The sequence below is a fragment of the Babylonia areolata genome, chromosome 13 (assembly GCF_041734735.1).
Source record: "Babylonia areolata isolate BAREFJ2019XMU chromosome 13, ASM4173473v1, whole genome shotgun sequence".
Classification (NCBI taxonomy): Eukaryota; Metazoa; Mollusca; class Gastropoda; order Neogastropoda; family Buccinidae; genus Babylonia; species Babylonia areolata.
This window is the reverse complement of record NC_134888.1, coordinates 3,833,983-3,855,166: the sequence shown is the minus strand read 5'-3', so window position 1 is coordinate 3,855,166 and position 21,184 is coordinate 3,833,983. Positions and strand designations below refer to the sequence as shown.

The 21,184-nt window shown below is 43.0% G+C and overlaps 1 protein-coding gene across 1 annotated transcript in view; it reads right to left on the bottom strand.

Annotated features, from left to right (window-relative positions):
* The window catches only part of LOC143288993 (DNA polymerase alpha catalytic subunit-like), a 77,640-nt gene that overhangs the window by 16,258 nt on the left and 40,198 nt on the right, over positions 1–21,184 (bottom strand). The window contains exons 22-32 of the mRNA XM_076597734.1: positions 19,540–19,724; positions 18,780–18,909; positions 16,233–16,352; positions 15,346–15,457; positions 12,947–13,056; positions 11,869–12,009; positions 8,602–8,724; positions 7,192–7,224; positions 5,619–5,711; positions 3,237–3,442; positions 226–358 (exon numbers count right to left, since the gene is read on the bottom strand). Coding sequence (XP_076453849.1) covers positions 226–358; positions 3,237–3,442; positions 5,619–5,711; positions 7,192–7,224; positions 8,602–8,724; positions 11,869–12,009; positions 12,947–13,056; positions 15,346–15,457; positions 16,233–16,352; positions 18,780–18,909; positions 19,540–19,724 — 1,386 coding nt within the window. The remainder of the gene's footprint in view (positions 1–225; positions 359–3,236; positions 3,443–5,618; positions 5,712–7,191; positions 7,225–8,601; positions 8,725–11,868; positions 12,010–12,946; positions 13,057–15,345; positions 15,458–16,232; positions 16,353–18,779; positions 18,910–19,539; positions 19,725–21,184) is intronic.

Here is a 21,184-nt window from a genome sequence, read left to right as displayed (position 1 = left end):
TGTGTCCGTCACCATGGCGATGTGGAACAGTTCAAGGAGAGTGAACCGAGAGATGTATCTGTTACCATGGTGATGTGGAACAGTTTCTGGGGAGTGAACCGAGACATGCATCTATATTTGTGTGTGTGTGTGTTTGCATTTTTTTTTCTCTCTCCGTATTTGTAATGTGGGGATTATTTTCAAGATCAGGCGTAAATGCTGACAACAGTAATCCCAATCTGTTACCTTGGTGATGTGGAAGAGCTCCAGGGGCAGCTCGTTGTTGCGGACCTTCTCCCCAACCTCCTGCAGCCTGGTGTGGATGTTGTCCACCACCGTCTCCCTCAGCTCCCCGGACAGGATCTGGGTCACCACAAAGCTGTCGGGGGAGGGGGGTGGGGGGGGTGGGGGACACACGCACACGGAGCAATGAATCACCACAAAGTTATGGAGATACAAAGCTATGGGGGGACACAAGGCTATGACTGACCACAAAGCTATGGCTGACCACAAAGCTATGGGGACACAAGGTTATGACTGACCACAAAGCTATGGGGACACAAGGCTATGACTGACCACAACACTATGGGGACACAAGGCTATGACTGACCACAAAGCTATGGGGACACAAGGCTATGGCTGACCACAAAGCTATGGGGACACAAGGCTATGAATCACCAGAACACTATGGGGACACAAAGCTATGGCTGACCACAAAGCTATGGGGACACAAGGCTATGACTGACCACAAAGCTATGGGGACACAAAGCTATGACTGACCACAAAGCTATGAATCACCACAACACTATGGGGACACAAAGCTAGGAATCACCACAACACTATGGGGACACAAAGCTATGGCTGACCACAAAGCTGTGGGGACACAGAGCAATGAATCACCACAGTTATGGGAACACATGGACAGCAGCCACCAAATCTATGGGGACATAGCAATGAATCACCACAAATCTATGGGGACATAGCAATGGATCACCACAAAGCTATGGGGACATAGCAATGGATCACCAAAAAGCTATGGGGACATAGCAACCATCACCACAAAACTGCAGGAACATACAGCAATGAATAACAACAAACTACTGGGACAGAGGAACGAATCACTACATAGCTATTGGGACATAGCAATGAATCTCCACCAAAGCTATGAGAATATAGCAATGAATCACCACAAAGCTTTAGGGACATAGCAATGAATCGCCCCAAAGCTATAGGGACATAGCAATGAATCACCACAAAGCTATAGGGACATAGCAATGAATCGCCCCAAAGCTATTGGGACACAGCAATGATCACCCTAAAGCTATGAGGACACAGCAATGAATTGCCACCAAAGCTATGGGGACATAGCAATGGATCAGCACAAAGCTATGAGAATATTGCAATGATCACCACAAAGCTATGGGAACACAGAGCAATGAATCACCACAAAGCTATGAGAATATTGCAATGATCACCACAAAGCTATAGGGACATAGCCATGAATCACCACATAGCTATGGGAACACAGAGCAATGAATCACCACAAAGCTATGAGAACATAGCAATGAATCACCACAAAGCTGTAGGGACATAGCAATGAATCGCCCCAAAGCTATAGGGACATAGCAATGAATTGCCCCAAAGCTATGAGGACGCAGCAATGAATCACCACAAAGCTGTAGGAACACACAGCAATGAATAACCACAAACTACTGGGACAGAGCAACGAATCACCACAAAGCTATGGGAACATAGCAATCATCACCACAAAGCTACAGGGACACATAGCAAGGACACACGGCAGGACACACTAAAGTGACACACCGCAAAGCTAAATGACAGTAAAATAATCACACACACACAAAAAAAAACCCCGTAAAATAATCATATAAAAAGTAAGCACAAAAAACTGACCATAGACTGGGCCACACGCCACTATTATAACAAAACATTTTACTACTTTTTAAGCACAAAAAAATGACCACTGCGTGGGCCACACTCCACTAATAAAATTTTTTACTACTTTTTTTGCACAAAAACTGACCATAGGGCCACACTCCACTATTATAACAAAACATTTTACTACTTTTTAAGCACAAAAAACTGACCATAGCCTGGGCCACACTCCACTATTATAACAAAAGCATTTTACTACTTTTTAAGCACAAAAAACTGACCATAGCGTGGGCCACACTCCACTATTAAAAATTTACTACTTTTTTGCACCAAAAAACTGACCATAGCGTGGGCCACACTCCACTATTAAAAATTTACTACTTTTTTGCACAAAAAACTGACCATAGCATGGGCCATACTCCACTATTAAACATTTTTACTACTTTTTTGCACAAAAAACTTCCTGAAATGAAACAAAGTAGCACAAAACTAAACACCAGACAGAAAAACTACTCATGACAAGCCTATCACCCCTCACCCCCCACCCTTCCCCTCCATCACACCAAAAAACATAAACAAAACGTCTGTAAACAATCACCCCAACCCCTGCCACCCCTTCCACTCCATCAAAAAAACAACAAAAACAACAACAGCGAGACAAACGTCCATATACAATCGCCCCCCAACTCTCCTTCCCCTCAATCAGACCAACAAGAAACAAGAGAGGCAAGGCCTTCAAGACTCACTTGTGATACACTTTCAAAAAAAAAAAAATCCAAGCTTTTTATGTATTGAGTATAATTTCAAAATGTAATGTTTAAGAAGAGAAAGATCAGTTTAAAGCAAATTAAGTCCCCTAGCATTAATTACAGAGTAATTTCCATTTTTTACTATCTGCACCAAAATGTTTGCAAAATAAATAAAACTTCCATGCTTAGCAAAAGAAGTTCCTGTTTGAACAAAAAATGATAATGACTGCTCTTGTTGTTGGGTCAGAATATCATATCAAAGTGCCAAGTTTAGAGAATACAAAAAATATAAATATAACAGTAAATGCAGTTTGCATATAATTAGGTTTCTTCTTCTTTTTTTTTTTTGGGTGCCCATCCCAGAGGTGCAATATTGTTTTAAACAAGATGACAGGAAAGAACTGAATTTTTCCTATTTTTATGCCAAATTTTGTGTCAACTGACAAAATATTTGCAGAGAAAATGTCAATGTTAAAGTTTACCACAGACACACACACAGACAACCGAACACCGGGTTAAAACATAGACTCACTTTGTTTACACAAGTGAGTCAAAAAGCAACAACCAACAAACGTACGTCTGTAAACAATGAAAACACACTGCACCACTCACTTTCCCGCCTGTTTGGCCAGATCGCACCAGTCGCGACGCACAATGTCAAGGCCTTTCAGCTCCTGGGAGGTGGAGTAGGAGCCGTCAGGGTTTTTTGTCATGTTCAACGCCGCGTACTTCTTCTTCTTCAGCAGCAGCATGGACTTGAAGACTCCATCAATGTCGATTTCCAGTAACCTGTACAGTCTGTTGACCTCCGCCTTCACCTGAAAAAAAAGAAGAAAAAAAAGAAAGATTAACTGATTGCGTTAATAGGACAGGTACGGCATACTGAACAACGATGGGCAAATCATTGCATCTGTATTTCTTTTTATCACAACAGATTTCTCTGTGTGAAATTCGGGCTGCTCTCCCCAGGGAGAGCGCGTCGCTATACTACAGCGCCACCCATTTTTTTTTGTATTTTTTCCTGCGTGCAGTTTTATTTGTTTTTCCTATCGAAGTGGATTTTTCTACAGAATTTTGCCAGGAACAACCTTTTTGTTGCCGTGGGTTCTTTTACGTGCGCTAAGTGTATGCTGCACACGGGACCTCGGTTTATCGTCTCATCCGAATGACTAGCGTCCAGACCACCACTCAAGGTCTAGTGGAGGGGGAGAAAAATATCGGCGGCTGAGCCGTGATTCGAACCAGCGCACTCAGATTCTCTCTCGCTTCCTAGGCGGATGCGTTACCTCTAGGCCATCACTCCACTGTGTTTGTGTTAACAGGACTGGCAAGACACGCTGGACATTAATGGACAAATCATGGCAAGAAATACTGAAAACCACTGACAAAGCAAGATAATTATTCAAGTAAATTGGATTGACAAGACGTACGAAATGATGGTGGACAAAACAAGATCATTAACTCAGTACTGCCAGTTCCCTCCCCTGACTTTCCCCACAAATGACACAATTTGTAAAGGTTTGTAAAAATTAATCGCCAAAAAACATATGTCTGAAGTTATCAAATGAAATTTTCCAAACTGATCCGTAAGTTAGTTGTGGAAAAAATATATATGAAATAAAATGAAATTTTCCAAACTGATCAATAACATAAGTTAGTTGGGGTAAAAATATATAACTTTCTCCCTTCTAATGCTATCTTCCAGTGAGTAGACGAAAGTTTCTTTAAATTTTTGTTCAAAATTTGCACACACTAACGTGTAAACGAATCCAGGAAAGCAAAGAGGTTTCAAACAATTTGAGTTCAGAACGTTAAACAGCCCAGATAGGATCCCTTCGTTTGGACGGGCGCAATAGCCAAGTGGTTAAAGTGTTGGACTGTCAATCTGAGGGTCCCGGGTTCGAATCTCGGTGATGGCGCCTGGTGGGTGAAGGGTGGAGATTTTTACGATCTCCCAGTTCAACATATGTGCAGACCTCCTAGTGCCTGAACCCCCTTCGTGTGTCTATGCAAGCAGAAGATCAAATATGCACGTTAAAGATCCTGTAATCCATGTCAGCGTTCGGTGGGTTATGGAAACAAGAACATACCCAGCATGCACACCCCCGAAAACGGAGTATGGCTGCCTACATGGCGGGGTAAAAACGGTCATACACGTAAAAGCCCACTCGTGTACATACGAGTGAACGTGGGAGTTGCAGCCCATGAACGAAGAAGAAGAAGAAGATCCCTTTGTTTAAAACAGTTGTCTGCCTTGTGACTAGGAAGAAACGACACCCACTGTTCACATCAACCTGTCACCTCGAAAATTACTCTCATGCTTGTGAGCACAGCAACACACTGCGTTTATTGGTCGCAGCGAAGAGTGGAAAGGTCAGTTAAGATATTCTTTTTTTTTTTTTGCTGCCCCATCATCTGCGCTGTTTCAGTGGCATTACTCCCACGCCGCTCATTTGGATTCCCCCATACATGGCCACACCCGGGTTCGTCCGTCGCAGTTCCAACGTTGACAGTCCACAGGGAACCATCGATGTTAGGTCGCCTGGAGGCCACACACCAGAGGAGACACTTCACTGCTGCTGAGTCACTTCGGTGGTGTTCAGTGGTGCCTGTTCTGTTTTAACATACTTAGGACACCACCTACTAAGCCCCCTACTAATGACAATAATGGCTTAGTCGCGGAGCCAGTTAAGATATTCTTAGCTTATGATATCATTAAGCAAGTTAGGTGCCACACCAAAAATTCAAAACTTTATAAAGCCCTGAACACGCTCCTTTGTCTGAAACAGTTTTAAACAGTAAGACCTCAATCTGGGCCCATCATCAAGAGAGTTTACAATGTTAGGATCTGCGAGACAAACTGAATAAAGACGGACAAAACAAGACTGTTGGCTGTGGCGAGACAAAGTGAATAATGATGGACAGATCAGATCATTAATCATGTTCATAGGATTGGCAAGATTTACTAAGCTAAAGACAGCCAGTTCCACGCACCCTGTTTCCCAGCTTGAAGACCTGCTCAATGTCAGTGCTGTTGGTGTTCACCATGATGGAATCTGTGTCACCGTAGATCACCTCCAGTCCCATCTGTCAAGTACACACACACACACACAACTAATATCAAGTAAACTGGAAAGACGTTACCCCACCTCCAGTCCCATCTGTCAAGTACACACACACACACACAAACTAATATCAAGTAAACTGGAAAGACGTTACCCCACCTCCAGTCCCATCTGTCAAGTACACACACACACACACACATACACACAACTAATATCAAGTAAACTGGAAAGACGTTACCCCACCTCCAGTCCCATCTGTCAAGTACACACACACACACATACACACAACTAATATCAAGTAAACTGGAAAGACGTTACCCCACCTCCAGTCCCATCTGTCAAGCACACACACACACACACAAACTAATATCAAGTAAACTGGAAAGACGTTACCCCACCTCCAGTCCCATCTGTCAAGCACACACACACACACACACACACACACACACAAACTAATATCAAGTAAACTGGAAAGACGTTACCCCACCTCCAGTCCCATCTGTCAAGCACACACACACACAAACTAATATCAAGAAAACTGGAAAGACGTTACCCCACCTCCAGTCCCATATACCAAGAGTATGTGTACACACACACAGACACACACACCAATACAAAATACACACACACTCACACACATGACAAAACAAAATACACACACTCACACAACAAAATACACACACTCACACACACAACACAACAAAATACACACACTCAAACACACACAACGAAACCCACACACTCACACAGAGCTAACATTGAGTAAAGTGTAAAGATGTTAACCTCTTTACTACAACTGATGAGTACACTTGTCAATGCAGGGCTGTCACCTCACTGAGGAAAGACAGAGCTTACAGGTCAAGATGTCAGTGAAGGGCTGTCACCCCACTGAGGTAAGACAGAGCTTACAGGTCAGGATGTCAGTGAAGGGCTGTCACCCCACTGAGGTAAGACAGAGCTTACAGGTCAGGATGTCAGTGAAGGGCTGTCACCTCACTGAGGAAAGACAGAGCTTACAGGTCAGGATGTCAGTGAAGGGCTGTCACCTCACTGAGGAAAGACAGAGCTTACAGGTCAGGATGTCAGTGAAGGGCTGTCACCCCACTGAGGTAAGACACACCTTACAGGTCAGGATGTCAGTGAAGGGCTGTCACCCCACTGAGGTAAGACACACCTTACAGGTCAGGATGTCAGTGAAGGGCTGTCACCCCACTGAGGTAAGACAAAGCTTACAGGTCAGGATGTCAGTGAAGGGCTGTCACCTCACTGAGGAAAGACAGAGCTTACAGGTCAGGATGTCAGTGAAGGGCTGTCACCCCACTGAGGTAAGGACGTCACCTGAGTGACTGCAGTTCTAATTCAGACACGATTGACCTCACTTCATCCATGTTTAGCAATGAAGGAGTTAAAATTTAAACATAAGAGTAAACAAGAACAACACACAAATACTAAAATCCACACAGACGAATTCTTAAAGAAAAAAAAACAACAAAAAAACTCACCCCTTCCACCAACTGTTTTGTTTTCATCAGGATCTGTAAAAGAATAATACAGGTATAACAACTACACCAGCTTTGAGTCGGTATCAAGCATGATACTTTTATTAATCTGAAGTTATTCTGTTTGCTCAAACACAATAAATTTCAACTTCTTGCAAATCTTCTGTATCACTGTATTTCAAATGTACTATCTTCATGGTTTCCTCCTGTTTTAGTATTATTATTATTTATTTATTTATTTATTATCTTTTTTTTTTTTAATATTATTTTTTTAAAATTTATTTTATCTTATTTTATTTATTAAAAAAAAAAATTATTTATTTATTTTTTAAAATTTAATTCAATTTTATTTATTTTTTTAAAATTTTTTTCTCCAGGCCTGACAAAGTGCGTTGGGTTACGCTGCTGGTCAGGCATCTGCTTGGCAGATGTGGTGTAGCGTATATGGATTTGACCGAACGCAGTGACGCCTCCTTGAGCTACTGAAACTGAAACTGAAAGATTCTTTTTGAATATCTACAGGTGCTATGTATGCAGCCATACTGAAGACGGCATGGATTTCAGGATCTTTAACGTGTGTATTTGGTTGTCTGATTGACGGATATCGATCTTATATAAGACCTTATATAATGCCTATCCTCTGTTAGAGACACAGCTGTAAGACTTTAAAATTTCCAAGAGTTTCTTTGGCCTGACGTCTGACAATAACCTGAAGAATCTCATGCCTGAATACATACAAAATTCTGCTACAAAAGGGAAAAGGATCTTTTAGGGCTCAAGTACCCCAAATTTGGAATTCTTTGCCATCGTCCCTCAGAAATGCTCCTGATCTCCAGACTTTCAAGTCATATCTGAAAACACACCTTTTCCACAAACATTACTGTACTCAGTATGATGGATAGTCCAAAGTCTGTTCACCACATGGAGTTTTATGCTAGAGATATTTATACTCACGTAATCCTGTTTCAGTGCAGTTGATATATTTAATGTGTCTGGGTGCATGCACGCGCACGTGTGTGTGCGAGTGTGAGTGCGCACGCATGTATGTGTGTGTCTAAAAAAAATGTGTGTTTTTAAGAAATGTATTTCTCTTTAATCTAAGCATTATTTACTTGATATTTTTATTGTTTGGTGGATCATGCTTTTTTTTTTTTTCATTCTGTGAACACATGGGATTGAGCTGTTGTAATGTTTTATGTTATTTTCATAACTGGCTCGATGATGTAAGGCGCTTTGAGCAGCATTTGTACTGGATATCGCGCCATAGAAAAGTCATGAATTATTATCATCATTATTATTATTACAAACACACACACACATCCATCTTACTTCTGCTTAACACACACAAGATATAATACTTTACTTCTGCTACAGAGACACACACACACACACAGAGGATGAAATACACCTTACCTCTCGCCCCTTGCCGGTCACCAAAGCAGCCAGAGGTTTAGCGTAGAAGCGTGAATGACTGAAGCCCAGGCAGCCGTACATACTGTTGGCCGTCAGCTTCAACGCTTTCTGTCGGATGTCGTACTGAAACCAACACAACACTCGTCAGGAGAAGACTTCTTTCATCTTTACACCAGTCTGTTTCTCAAGGAGGCGTCACTGCATCTGGACAAATCCGCATATGCTACACCACATCTGCTAGGCAGATGCCTGACAAGCAGCGTAACCCAACGCTTAGGCCTTGAGTGCATGTACCGTAAAGTTCGTTCTTCTTTGTTCGTGGGCTGCAACTCCCACGTTCACTTGTATATACACGAGTGGGCTTTTACGTGTATGACCGATTTAACCCTGCCATGTAGGCAGCCATACTCCGCTTTCGGGGGTGTGCATGCTGGGTATGTACTTGTTTCCATAACCCACCGAACGCTGACATGGATTACAGGATCTTTAACGTGCGTATTTGATCTTTTGCTTGCGTTTACACACGAAGGGGGTTCAGGCACTAGCAGGTCAGCACATATGTTGACCTGGGAGATCATAAAAATCTCCACCCTTTACCCACCAGGCGCCGTCACCGAGATTCGAATCCGGGACACTCAGATTGAAAGTCCAACGCTTTAACCATTTGGCTATTGCGCCCGTCTGAAGTTCGGTCTATTGAGCACACTGGTATATAAGCCGCACCCACTAAATTTTGGAAAAAATTTAACTTTATACATACATAAGCCACACCGGCTTATAAGCCGCACTTATTTCCGGTACCCGAACACATACTGATACTACAGAAAAGCTGTTGATACTGTAGGTTATGAAATAAACACAAGCGGGAACAACACAAAGAAAAGCAAGCAAAAATAATAATAAATAAACACAAAGAAAATAAGATCCATAATTTAAGGATAGTCATATTTATATGTCATCCTGCTCACTGAATCCACTAAAATCTTCGTTTTCAGCGTCCGAGTTGAAGAGAACCAGCACAGCTTCCTCCGCCATCTTGTCACTGACTTCAGCCTCACTTTCACTTCATGAACATGAAGGTGGAGGTCGCTGCTGGTTCGTCTGCTAGGTTGATCGCCTTCAATTTGAAGGCTGCATCATAGGCAAAATGTCACGTTTTCGGCATGATGAGGGTGTACGCTTGAGCAGAGTAGAACTGAATGCTGATCTGAAGGCTTTAATTTGTGCGGATTTGATTTATAAAATGTGAACAGTTAGCACACTGTCCTGAAGCTCATCCAAAAATTCATGGACAGAAATCATGATTTTGGTGAGCTGAAGGGCAGCTAAGAATAGACGAGAACGTGACACTCCCGGGATCGTTAAAATCCGCAAATAAGCCGCATCATTGTATGAGCCGCAGAGGTTGAAGCTGGGATAAAAAGTCGCGGCTTATAGACCGAACTTTACGGTATATTCAAATACAATTGTAGAATCTAGAAAACCAGTATGAAACATTACTATCTTTTGTGAAACAATATCCACATCAATAATTCTGGTAGCTGAACAAAAGCATTAATAACCAACAAATCTCATAGATCAAAACTAATGGGCAGATCTTAGACCAGCAAAATGTGCTCGTTAATAGTGCAAAAAAACAATCATTCCATCTATACTTTTTTTTTTCTCTTCATTCCATCTATACTAATAGGCGGATCTTTTAGCATCAAGTTCTCATTGACAGTGCACACATGTAAAGAACTGAAAACTCCATATAACGTGGAGTGATGGCTTAGAGGTAACGCGTCCGCCTAGGAAGCGAGAGAATCTAAGCACGCTGGTTCGAATCACGGCTCAGCCGCCGATATTTTCTCCCCCTCCACTAGACCTAGTCGCGGCTTATAGACTGAACTTTACGATATACATATATATCTGTGTGCCCTTCAAAGTGGATTTCTTCAACAGAATTCTGCCAGAGGACAACATTCTCAAATCATTTGTTCTTTTTCAGTGCGCCAAGTGCGTGCTGCACACGGGACCTTTTTTTTTCTTTCTTTTTTTTTGCTGCCCCATCATCTGCACCGTTTCAGTGGCATTACTCCCACGCCGCTCATTTAGATTCCCCCATACACAGCCACACCCGGGTTCGTCCGTCGCAGTTCCAGCATCGGCAATCCACAGGGAACCATCGATGTTAGGTCACCAGGAGGCCACACACCAGAGGAGACCCTGCACTGCTGCTGAGTCACTGCGGTGGTGCACACGGGACCTTGGTTCATCGTCTCATCCGAATGACTAGACGCTCAGTTTGATTTTCCAGTCAAACTTGGGAGAAAGGGCGAGAGCGGGATTCAAACCCAGACCCTCACAGACTCTGTGTTGGCAGGTGAGCGTCTTAACCACTCTGCCACCTTCCTCCTGTTTTATTGACTCACTTGTGTAAACAAAGTGAGTCTATGTTTTAAACCAGTGTTCGGTTGTCTGTGTGTGTGTGTGTGTGTGTGTGTGTGTCGTGGTAAACTTTAACATTGACGTTTTCTCTGCAAATACTTTGTCAGTTGACATCAAATTAGGCATAAAAATAGGAAAAAATTCAGTTCTTTCCAGTCATCTTGTTTAAAACAATATTGCACCTCTGGGATGGGCACAAAAAAAGAAAAAAAAAGAAGCCTAATTATATCCAAACTGCATTTACTGTTATATTTATATTTTTTGTATTCTCTAAACTTGGCACTTTGACCTCTTATTCTGACACAACAACAAGAGGAGTCATTATTATCATTTTTTGTTCAAACAGGAACTTCTTTTGCTAAGCATGGAATTTTTATTTATTTTGCAAATGTTTTGATGCGGATAGTAAAAAAGGGAAATTACTCTGTAATTAATGCTGGGGGACGTAATTTATCACAAGTGAGTCTTGAAGGCCTTGCCTCTCTTGTTTAATAATTGTTATCATTGCACCGATTGTGTCATTACCCCCTTTTCAGACTGGACAAAGGCCTTATCTAAATAAAAGGAAATTTTCTTCCTAAAATTACGTTTAAGTAACATACTTACCGTGCGTGACCCACTAGAGCAGACTCCGGCAGGGGTCTGATTCCTGTCCTGTGCAAACTACTACCCGCCTATGGCAGAGAAAACGAAAGTAGCTAAAACTTGTATTTGTATTCATATTCTCTTCCATATACACACAATCTCTGTCCCCCCCTTTCTCTCTCTCTCTCTCTCTCTCACACACACACACACATAAGCGCACACGCACACACACACAACACAACACACACACACCTGCATGAGCTGTTCATGTGAGATGTCCGGTGTCTTCATCAGCTGTTTCACCTGTCGTCGGCTCTCCACCAGTTTTCGGATCTCTGTGGGTAGGATGCCAGGATCCAGATCCGCTGACGGTAGGACAAGATCCTCCTCCTCCTGGGCCACACACACACACACACATTCCAACATCTCCAAACCGGCACAATGGCCAAGTGGTTAAAGCATTGGATTTTCAGTCTGAGGGTCCCGGGTTCAAATCTCTGTGACAGCGCCTGGTGGGTAAAGGGTGGAGATTTTTCTGATCTCCCAGGTCAGCATGTGTGTGCAGACCTGCTAGTGCCTGAACCCCCTTCGTGTGTATACACACTGGCGCCTGGTGGGTAAAGTGTGGAGATTTTTCCGATCTCCCAGGTCAACATGTGTGTGCAGACCTGCCAGTGCCTGAACCCCCTTCATGTGTAAACACATGCAGAAGATCAGATACGCACATTAAAGATCCTGTAATCCAAGTCAGTGTTTGGTGGGTTACGGATACAAGTACATACCTGGCATGCACACCCCTGAAATCAGAGAATGGCTGCCTACATGGCGGGGTAAACAAACAAAACGGTCATAAACACAAAATGTTACACGTATGCATGAGTGTGTATGCGTGTGTGTAAAAGAAAGATCAGAAGGCAGAGGCAAGAGTCAGATGAACGGATATGATGTGGAAGGTTGTTTCTGATACGAGGAGCAGCGTTCACCATAGGTTCTTGTGTCGACACAGGACATTTCCAGAAGGGTAACAAAGGAAGAGCAGAGAATAAAACATCAACGAGGAGGAGGAATTTTGTTTAATGTCCCGTCACACAAATCGGTGATTGAAGACATTTATCGGTTAGAAGGGGTGGGAGATGTGAATGAATGGAGGGTTGGGGGAAACTGGGCAAATGAGGGTGAAATGTGGGTGAAATTTGAAAAAAAAGAAAAAAAGAAAAAAAAAAAAAATCTAATACAATTACAGGAAATTATTTAAAGGACTTCGTAAAAGAGAAGTCGTTAAACTGACAAGCGAAACATCAACGAAACAACCACTGTGTAACGAACTCACCTGTGCCTGTGGCGAGCGGGCGATGGTGGTGAAACAGATGTTGTACTCCTGTATGATGGACGGGTACAGGGAGTTGAAATCCAGCAGCAAAATGAACTTGTCGTAGAAACCTGACACACAGATTAACTCTCTCCATACGAACGGCGAAAGAGACGACGTTAACAGCGTTTCACCCCAATTACCACCATCAAAATATTGCAAGCGGAAGGCTCTTATACTGAAGAGGTGAATGTTGACAAAGAATACCACAATTCTGACGACGGAAGCTAAAGGTTGGGTCATTCAGACACCCACTGGACATCCGAGGGGTCTGTGTAGAGGAGAAGAGAGGACTGGCCGTACTGAGTGAGTTAACATTAAATGTATCCTCCACCATGTCCAGGGCTCGGCATGGGAAGGCAGGTCCCAATCCTTTCCATTCATTAAAACCTTCCGAAACCAAAGTCAGCCACCCATCCACACATACAGGTAGGAAAATCTGAGGAAAAAGCAGCAAAACGAACTTGTCGTAGAAACCTGACACACAGATTAACGTTAAACGTATCCTCCACCGTGTCCAGGGCTCGGCATGGGAAGGCGGGGTCCCTATCCTCTCCATTCATTAAAACCTTCCGAAACCAAAGTCAGCCACCCATCCACACATACAGGTAGGAAAATCTGAGGAAAAAGCAGCAAAATGAACTTGTCGTAGAAACTTGACACACAGATTAACGTTAAATGTATCCTCCACCGTGTTCAGGGCTCGGCATGGAAAGGCGGGGTCCCAATCCTCTCCATTCATTAAAACCTTTCGCTTCGCTTATTTATTTATAGTCTGTTCATCTAAGATGATGATATTAGACTGAAAATAAATGATATTATTATCATTTGGATTATTATCATTTCTATCATAATGATGATTGTTATTATTAATTAGAAGTCGACATTTCTGTATATTCGGATGAAAAGGGGGGCGGTTGAGGTGGAGGGGAGGGGGTGTGGTGGGGGCAAGGGGCAGGGGACTAAGAAAGGAAGAGACAGACACAGACAGACAGACAGACAGAGAGAGAGAGAACAGAATGTGGAAAAGACAGAGTACAAAATCTAAAATGGAGAGGAAGAGTGTCAGTGACTGGAGAAAGAAAAAACATAATATTGGAAGGGTGTGTGTGAGAGGCGGCACGGGGGAAGCGGGGTTAGGACAACAAAAAAAAACAAACAAAACAAAAAAAAACACCTTCCGAAACCAAAGTCAGCCACCCATCCACACATACAGGTAGGAAAATCTGAGGAAAAAGCCTTTCCCAAGGACACAATGCCAAGCGGAAATCCAGCCTCAAACCTCAATCGTTCATGAACACCGGATCATTCGTCCAACACCTGACCAATTTTAGCATAGCGCCTCCTCTTCCATCCAAGATCACAGCATGCACTGGACTTATTTTAACTGTCACAGAAACACGGCATACAAGAAGTCTATTGACACTTTTGGGTAACTCAAAGAGGAACAGGGAGGAGCAGAAGAGAGAGAGAAAGGACCCTTCTGGGTAACTCAAAAAGAGGAACAGAGAAGAGCAGAAGAGAGAGAGAGTCCTTCTGGGTAACTCAAAAAGAGGAATAGAGAGGAGCAAAAGAGAGAGAGTCCTTCTGGGTAACTCAAAAAGAAGAATAGAGAAGAGCAAGAGAGAGAGAGAGAGAGAGAGAGAGAGAGAGAGAGAGAGAGAGAGAGAGAGAGTCCTTCTGGGTAATTCAAAAAGAGGAATAGATAAGAGCAAAAGAGAGAGTCCTTCAGGGTAATTCAAAAAGAGGAATAGAGAAGAGCAGAAGAGAGAGAGGATGAGGTAGAGGAATGCAGCAACACAGGGAGAGACAGAGAGCACACCTGTGTCTGTTGGATCCTCCTAGGTAACCGACAGTGGAGTGGTGGCCTAGAGGTAACGCGTCCACCTAGGAAGCCAGAGAATCTGAGTGCGCTGTTTCGAATCAGGGCTCAACCGCTGATATTTTCTCCCCCTCCACTAGACCTTGAGTGGTGGTTTGGGCGCTAGTCATACGGATGAGACGATAAACCGAGGTCCTGTGTGCAGCATGCACTTAGCGCACGTAAAAGAACCCACTGCAACAAAAGGGTTGTTCCTGGCAAATTCCATAGAAAAATCCACTTCGATAGGAAAAACAAATAAAACTGCACACAGGAAAAAATACCAAAAAAAATGGGTGGCGCTGTAGTGTAGCGACACGCTCTCCCTGGGGACAGCAGCCCGAATTTCACACAGAGAAATCTGTTGTGATAAAAAGAAATACATATACAAATACAGTGGAATAGGAAAGAGAAGAAGAAACAGAATGGCAGTGGATGGCAGAGGGATGCAGCAAGGCACACACACGAACACACACACACACAGGCAGGATGACCGTACCTTTCTTTGGCTCCAGCACCAAGCCGCCAGCGTATGCCGGTTTGCGACGACCCTGCTGTCCCTTCTTGCTGCTGGGGCCACCCTCCTCATCCTCCTCCCCTTCCCCCTCCACCTGCCACATGCACATACACATAGGGGTGAGACTGCAACTGTCCGTTTGCCGTCTTAGCACACGCCTGTATGAATCCTGGGTCAGTCACAAATCAATCTCCATCACTTACGGGTGCAATAGCCGAGTGGTTAAAGCATTGGGCTTTCAACCTGAGGGTCCCGGGTTTGAATCTCGGTGACAGTGCCTGGTGGGTAAAGGGTGGAGATTTGTGCTATCTCCCAGGTCGACATGTGTAAACCTGCTTGTGACTGAACCCCCTACGTGTGTATTTGCACGCAGAAGATAAAATATGCATATTAAAAATCCTGTAATGCATGTCAGTGTTTGGTGGTTTATGGAAACAAGAACATACCCAGCATGCACACCCAAAAGAGTATAGCTGCCTACATTGCCGGGTAAATAAACAAAACAGTCATTCATGTGAAGTGTTACATGTCCATCTGAACATGTATGTGCCTGAAATATGATGGAATGACACAGGAAACGAATGATGAGCACCCAATGGCAGCCGTCAGTCGGATCTACCCAGGTAGGCAGCCTGTTTTGCAAAGACCCCAAGTTTGTAAAGTGGTTAGAGCTTGGACTCCGACCGAGGATAGGCGCAATATCTTCTCTTCTTTTTCGTTCATAGGCTGCAACTCCCACGTTCACTCATATGTACACGAGTGGGCTTTTACGTGTATGATCGTTTTTACCCCACCATGTAGGCAGCCATACCATGTTTTCGGGGTGATGGCAATATATAAGTATGCGTATCATTCATTCGTTCACTTACCACCTGGGGCTTGGCTTTCTGTTTGAACTCCTTGTCGGGGCAGATGAAGCCTTTCTCTGTGAAGGCATGGAGCAGCAGGTACTCGTTCCGCTCTGAGCGACCTCCCATCAACGTCCGAGCCTGAAGAACACACGGACGTCTCCAGTCAGGCAGGATAATAGGACACAACATCTTCAGCGTTCCCAGTACACAATTTCAGGTGAACGCACTGTCAGGGATCGAAACGCATGATTTTTGTGTGCTCCCTTCTGATTGGTCGGACTGGAGAGTCGGAAGCTGGGACGAGGAGTCAACGGATCGACTTCACTTTTTGGTTTGAGAGAGAGAGATGCGAGCATGAAATCTGTACAGAGAATGCTGTAGGATGAAAGCAGAGATCAGGTTGGGTTCAATAGACAATAGGTCATATGACCAGAAGAACATAAAATCAATAGGTCATTTTGAAAATCAATAGGTCAAATATCACCCGTCCCGCGCTTTTTCAAACTTTAATAATGCACAAATGAAAGGAAAATGTAATACATTGGCCATTCTGGTCATTCATTGACTAGAAAGTTAAGAATGTCATTGATTTCTGACAAGAAAATGCAATGTTCTGGTCTTCTGCGTTGACTAGAAAACATATACGACTGGCTCATTTACTGCTGTCAGGCGATTATGCCTTGCGGGAAGAGGACGCAAGGACAACCCTTGGTTTTGCACACACAAACTGCACTCGGTTAATGCAAAAGTGGGAACGCCAATTCTTCTCGCCGAAGCTCGCGAAAGGCAGCGATAAAGATTCGTTTCGGATTTCGTTTCGTCACGGATCCGTATTTTAATAAACCAGTTTATAGTCATTTCCTGTAAGAGCAGACGACAAAGCGATTGCGATCGTTAAAGAGAGAGAGAGAGAGAGAGATGGTTACTTTGGTTGACCGACTGGTCATAAAAACAATAAGTCATGTGACCTGGCAACTTGAAAAACAATAGGTCATTTCAAAATTAAATGCGTCAATGACCGATGACCGATGTCGAACCTGATCCCTGTGAAAGTAGGATGAATGTATCTAAAATTTGAAGTGCCAGACTGTTGAGTACCAGCGACCCTCCTTGTGTGATTTTGTTTAGCTGGCTCCCTCCTCAGGATTCAAAATGTAAGTTTTGGTTCTTCGTCTGAGCTTGTCTTTCATTGTTATGTCTAGATCTAAAGTGATGTTGAATTTTTGAAGTAGGTTAGGAATTGAACTGAATGAGAGAGAGCGTTAGGCCGGTGGTAAGAATGTGTTCGTGATTATATTTTGTTGTGGGAAAGGGGTTCTGGAAGAATAAATGTGCAAGAAAGGAAGATAAAAATGATTTCCTTATTGAAATGAAATGAAATTATGGTGCTTAGAGCCTCGCCGACCACTAAGGCCATCTCAAGTCTATTGCAACGTTAATACCTACTACAAGGGTAAAAAACAAAACAAAAAAAAACAAAACAAGTCACCACTTTTAGCTTTCCACTCAAAAGTTAAAAAACCTTCCATAGTTTAAAACCTTCAAATCTGATTAAAAATGTTCACTTCTTTCAAGAAGTCCATCAGCGTCCACAGAGGGACATCACTAAACAAGGTCTTCAAAGAAACTGCCGTGTAGTATCTGTGTCTAACGTCATGCAGATCCCAACAGTCAAGGAGCACGTGTTTCAAGGTGAGAGGCTCATCACAGGGAATACATCGAGGGGCCTGTTCCCCCTTCAACAAGTAAGAATGTGTAAAAAAAAAAAAAAGTGTGCCCCACACGATTTTGTTATTGTCCTTGATCGGAATTGGTAGAGGAAGGTGGGAGCCTGGGTATGTGTTATAGGTAACAGAAATCTTATTCATGACACACTCCAAATGAAAGGCCACGATCAGGACCGTACTGTTCACAACCATTTCAGACGAAAGACTCCAATAGGGGCCTTAGACAGCTTTGAATTTTTGGAGTGGCACCTAATTCCCATAAAGGAAATTTTCTATCATAGTGTTGCCACAGATGGCTGTTTTCCATGGTCAGCACTGACCAACAGAGGCCTATGACCCATAAGACAGGGAGCGACAGGACGGAGAGAAAGGCACTGACCATAGTAGTAGTCTTCAGTTTAACGTCTTCCACTTTAAGTGATATTAGACAGAAAAAAAAAAAAAAAAAAAGAAAAAAAAGAAAAAAAAAAAGGGGGGTGGGGGGGGGGGGCGGGAGGGTGGAGGGCGGGGTTTGGTGGAGGGAACGGTATTGGGCAGAGGGTGAGAAATGGTGTGTGTGTGCGCGTGTGTGCGTGTGTGTGTGTGTGGTGGGGAAAGATACAGAGCATTTGAAAAAATAAAGCATTAAAACGGGAGACATAGGCACAATATAGAAGGAAACGCTAACATCAAACAACTGTAACAACTATAACAAATGTCCAATTGGACTATGCAGCAAACCTTCTGCAATAGCAGATAGCATCTTGAAACTGTCAAAAATACATTCAAAAGAATTTTCCGAGAAGTTTGGTAAAAACGATTTCAGACTCTGACATTCAAAGAGTATGTGTTTTCTGACCATAGTGTTGCCGCAGATGGCTGTGATTTGAAGAGCCAGTGGGATGACGTTGAGTTCATACAGGATCCTCAGAACAAACGTCGAGTCCATCAGCGTCAGCTCCACCAGCTTCAGCAAACTGCCTGACGTCCTGGGGACAGAGAGAGAGAGAGAGAGAGAGAGAGAGAGAGAAAGAGGATGAGTCTGAAACAGAGACAAAGAAGAAGGAGTGTGTGTGTGTGTGTGTGTGTGTGTGCGCTTTTATGTGTAGTGTTGGGCTTGTGTTTGTGCTTTCATATCTGTTTTACTGCGTATTTGTTGCATATCTCTTGTATATGTCTGTGTGTGTGAGTGTGCACATGTGTGTGTGTGTGTGTGTGTGCAAGTGTATGTGCGCACACGCATGTGTGAATATGTGTGTGTGAATGCGTGTTTGTGTGTGTGTGTGTGTGAGAATGTGTGTAAAAAAGAGAAAGAGAGAGAGAAAGTATGTGTGTGTGTATGTGTGAATGCACATGTGTATGTGTGCGCACGCACGTGCACGCGCGTGTATGTGAGAGGAATGCTGTCATTCAGGTGACGCTTCACTATGGGCAAAGCCGCTATGATGGTGTACATCACGAACTGGGAGATACCATCAACAAACTATTCCGTTATCTGTAGAGGCGGGGGAGGACGGGGGGGGTGGGGGGCTGGGGGTGGGTGGGATGGGGCTGGGGGGGCTGGGATGGGGGTGCGGGTGCGGGGGGGGTGGGGGGGGGGAGAGGTAAAGCCACCTTACCCATACATCTCCTTGATCTCATCGTAGTCCAGCTGCTGTCGCTTGGCGTGGAGGATATGGGAGACCAGTTCCGTCAAGTCGTAGCTCTTGCAGCGGATCAGTTCCTTGGCCGAGATCTTCACGTCACAAAGGAGACGGCCGCACATGGCCGTTTTCTCCGCAAATGTGGCCCGGCCGAACCCGCCCTGCACGACCAGGGAAGTCAGCGTGTGTTGACATTTATGACTTAATTTTTTTTCTTTTCTTTTCTGAACTTAAAAACAAACAATACAAAAGAAACAACAACAAAAAAAACAACAACGATGACTTACATAGTGAGAAACTGACTCATACGTATGTGTACATTCAGCATGTGTTGAATTATTACTTCTTTTTTCTTCTTTTTTTTTTTTTTTTAAAGAAAAAAAAAACCAAAACAAAAAAAACCCAAAAAACAATGACTGACACACTGAACGACTGACTCGTATGTATGTACCAAAAAAAATAATTAAATTTTTTTTTTTTTTTTTTTTACCACATTTGCAGATAAAGCCCATAGAGCTGTAAGAATATGCACCATAGCAAGATGTCTTGATAAAATTACCTCAATGACCTACAAGCTCCATCTTGAGCCATAAATCTCGTCTCAAAAGTCACCTTTTCCCTCAGCAATAAGTTCAATTGTGGCAGGTCCACTTCCTTTGCGTTTGCTGTGATTGACTATGTGTGTATACATATGTATGTGTACATAACTACATGCATATATATGAATGTGTAATGTGTGTGTGTGTGTTTATGTAAGTTTGTGCCTGCCTATGTGTGTGTATGTGTTAGGGTAGCTGTTAGATACACATGTATGTTAAAATGTATGTATGCAGTGTGTGTGTGTGTGTGTGTGTGTGTGTGTGTGTGTGTGTGTGTGTGTGTGTGTGTGTGTGTGTGTGTGTGGAGTCACATTTTGGTGTGTGTATGTAACATAGATATAATGTTTTATGTTAACAAAAGCGTTTTTGTAAAGCACCTAGAGCAGATTTCTGGATAGTGTGCTACATAAGTATCCATTATTTTTATTATTATTATTATAACAGATTTTAACAGTACGGATGCATCAGAAACAGTGAACACCAACAGGATAGGCTCAATGACAACAACAACAACAACAAAACAAACTTCATCCCTGACCTCTCTATTACGATGTAATAATTAATTGCAATGTTTTTAAAAGCGAATATGTGAAATGCTTTCATTTGAGAACATAGGTTTATTACTCTTGTTTAATCAGGTAATCCGTGTGTGTGGGGTGGGGGTGCGGGTGTGTGCTGATTATCTCGTTGCGGTTTTCCGCAATTTATCTTTATTCTTATCTTATCTGTCTATTATAATCAATGTGCTGCATAGTAGGCTATGTTTATAATTATATTCAAATAATGTTTCTTAATTCTTTCTGTTTTTACATTAAGAATACTAGTTATCACCTGCAGTGTGTGGATGGATGTATGAAACGGTGTATGTAATATTTTTTACATTTGTATCTTTGTAATATTCGTAAAAGTGTTGTTGACTTTTACACTTATGGTCCCCATGTTGTTTACTTGTCTATGCTGTGATAATGCACCTGACCAAATTTCTCCAGTTGGAGATAATAAAGTTTTTCTTATCTTCTCAT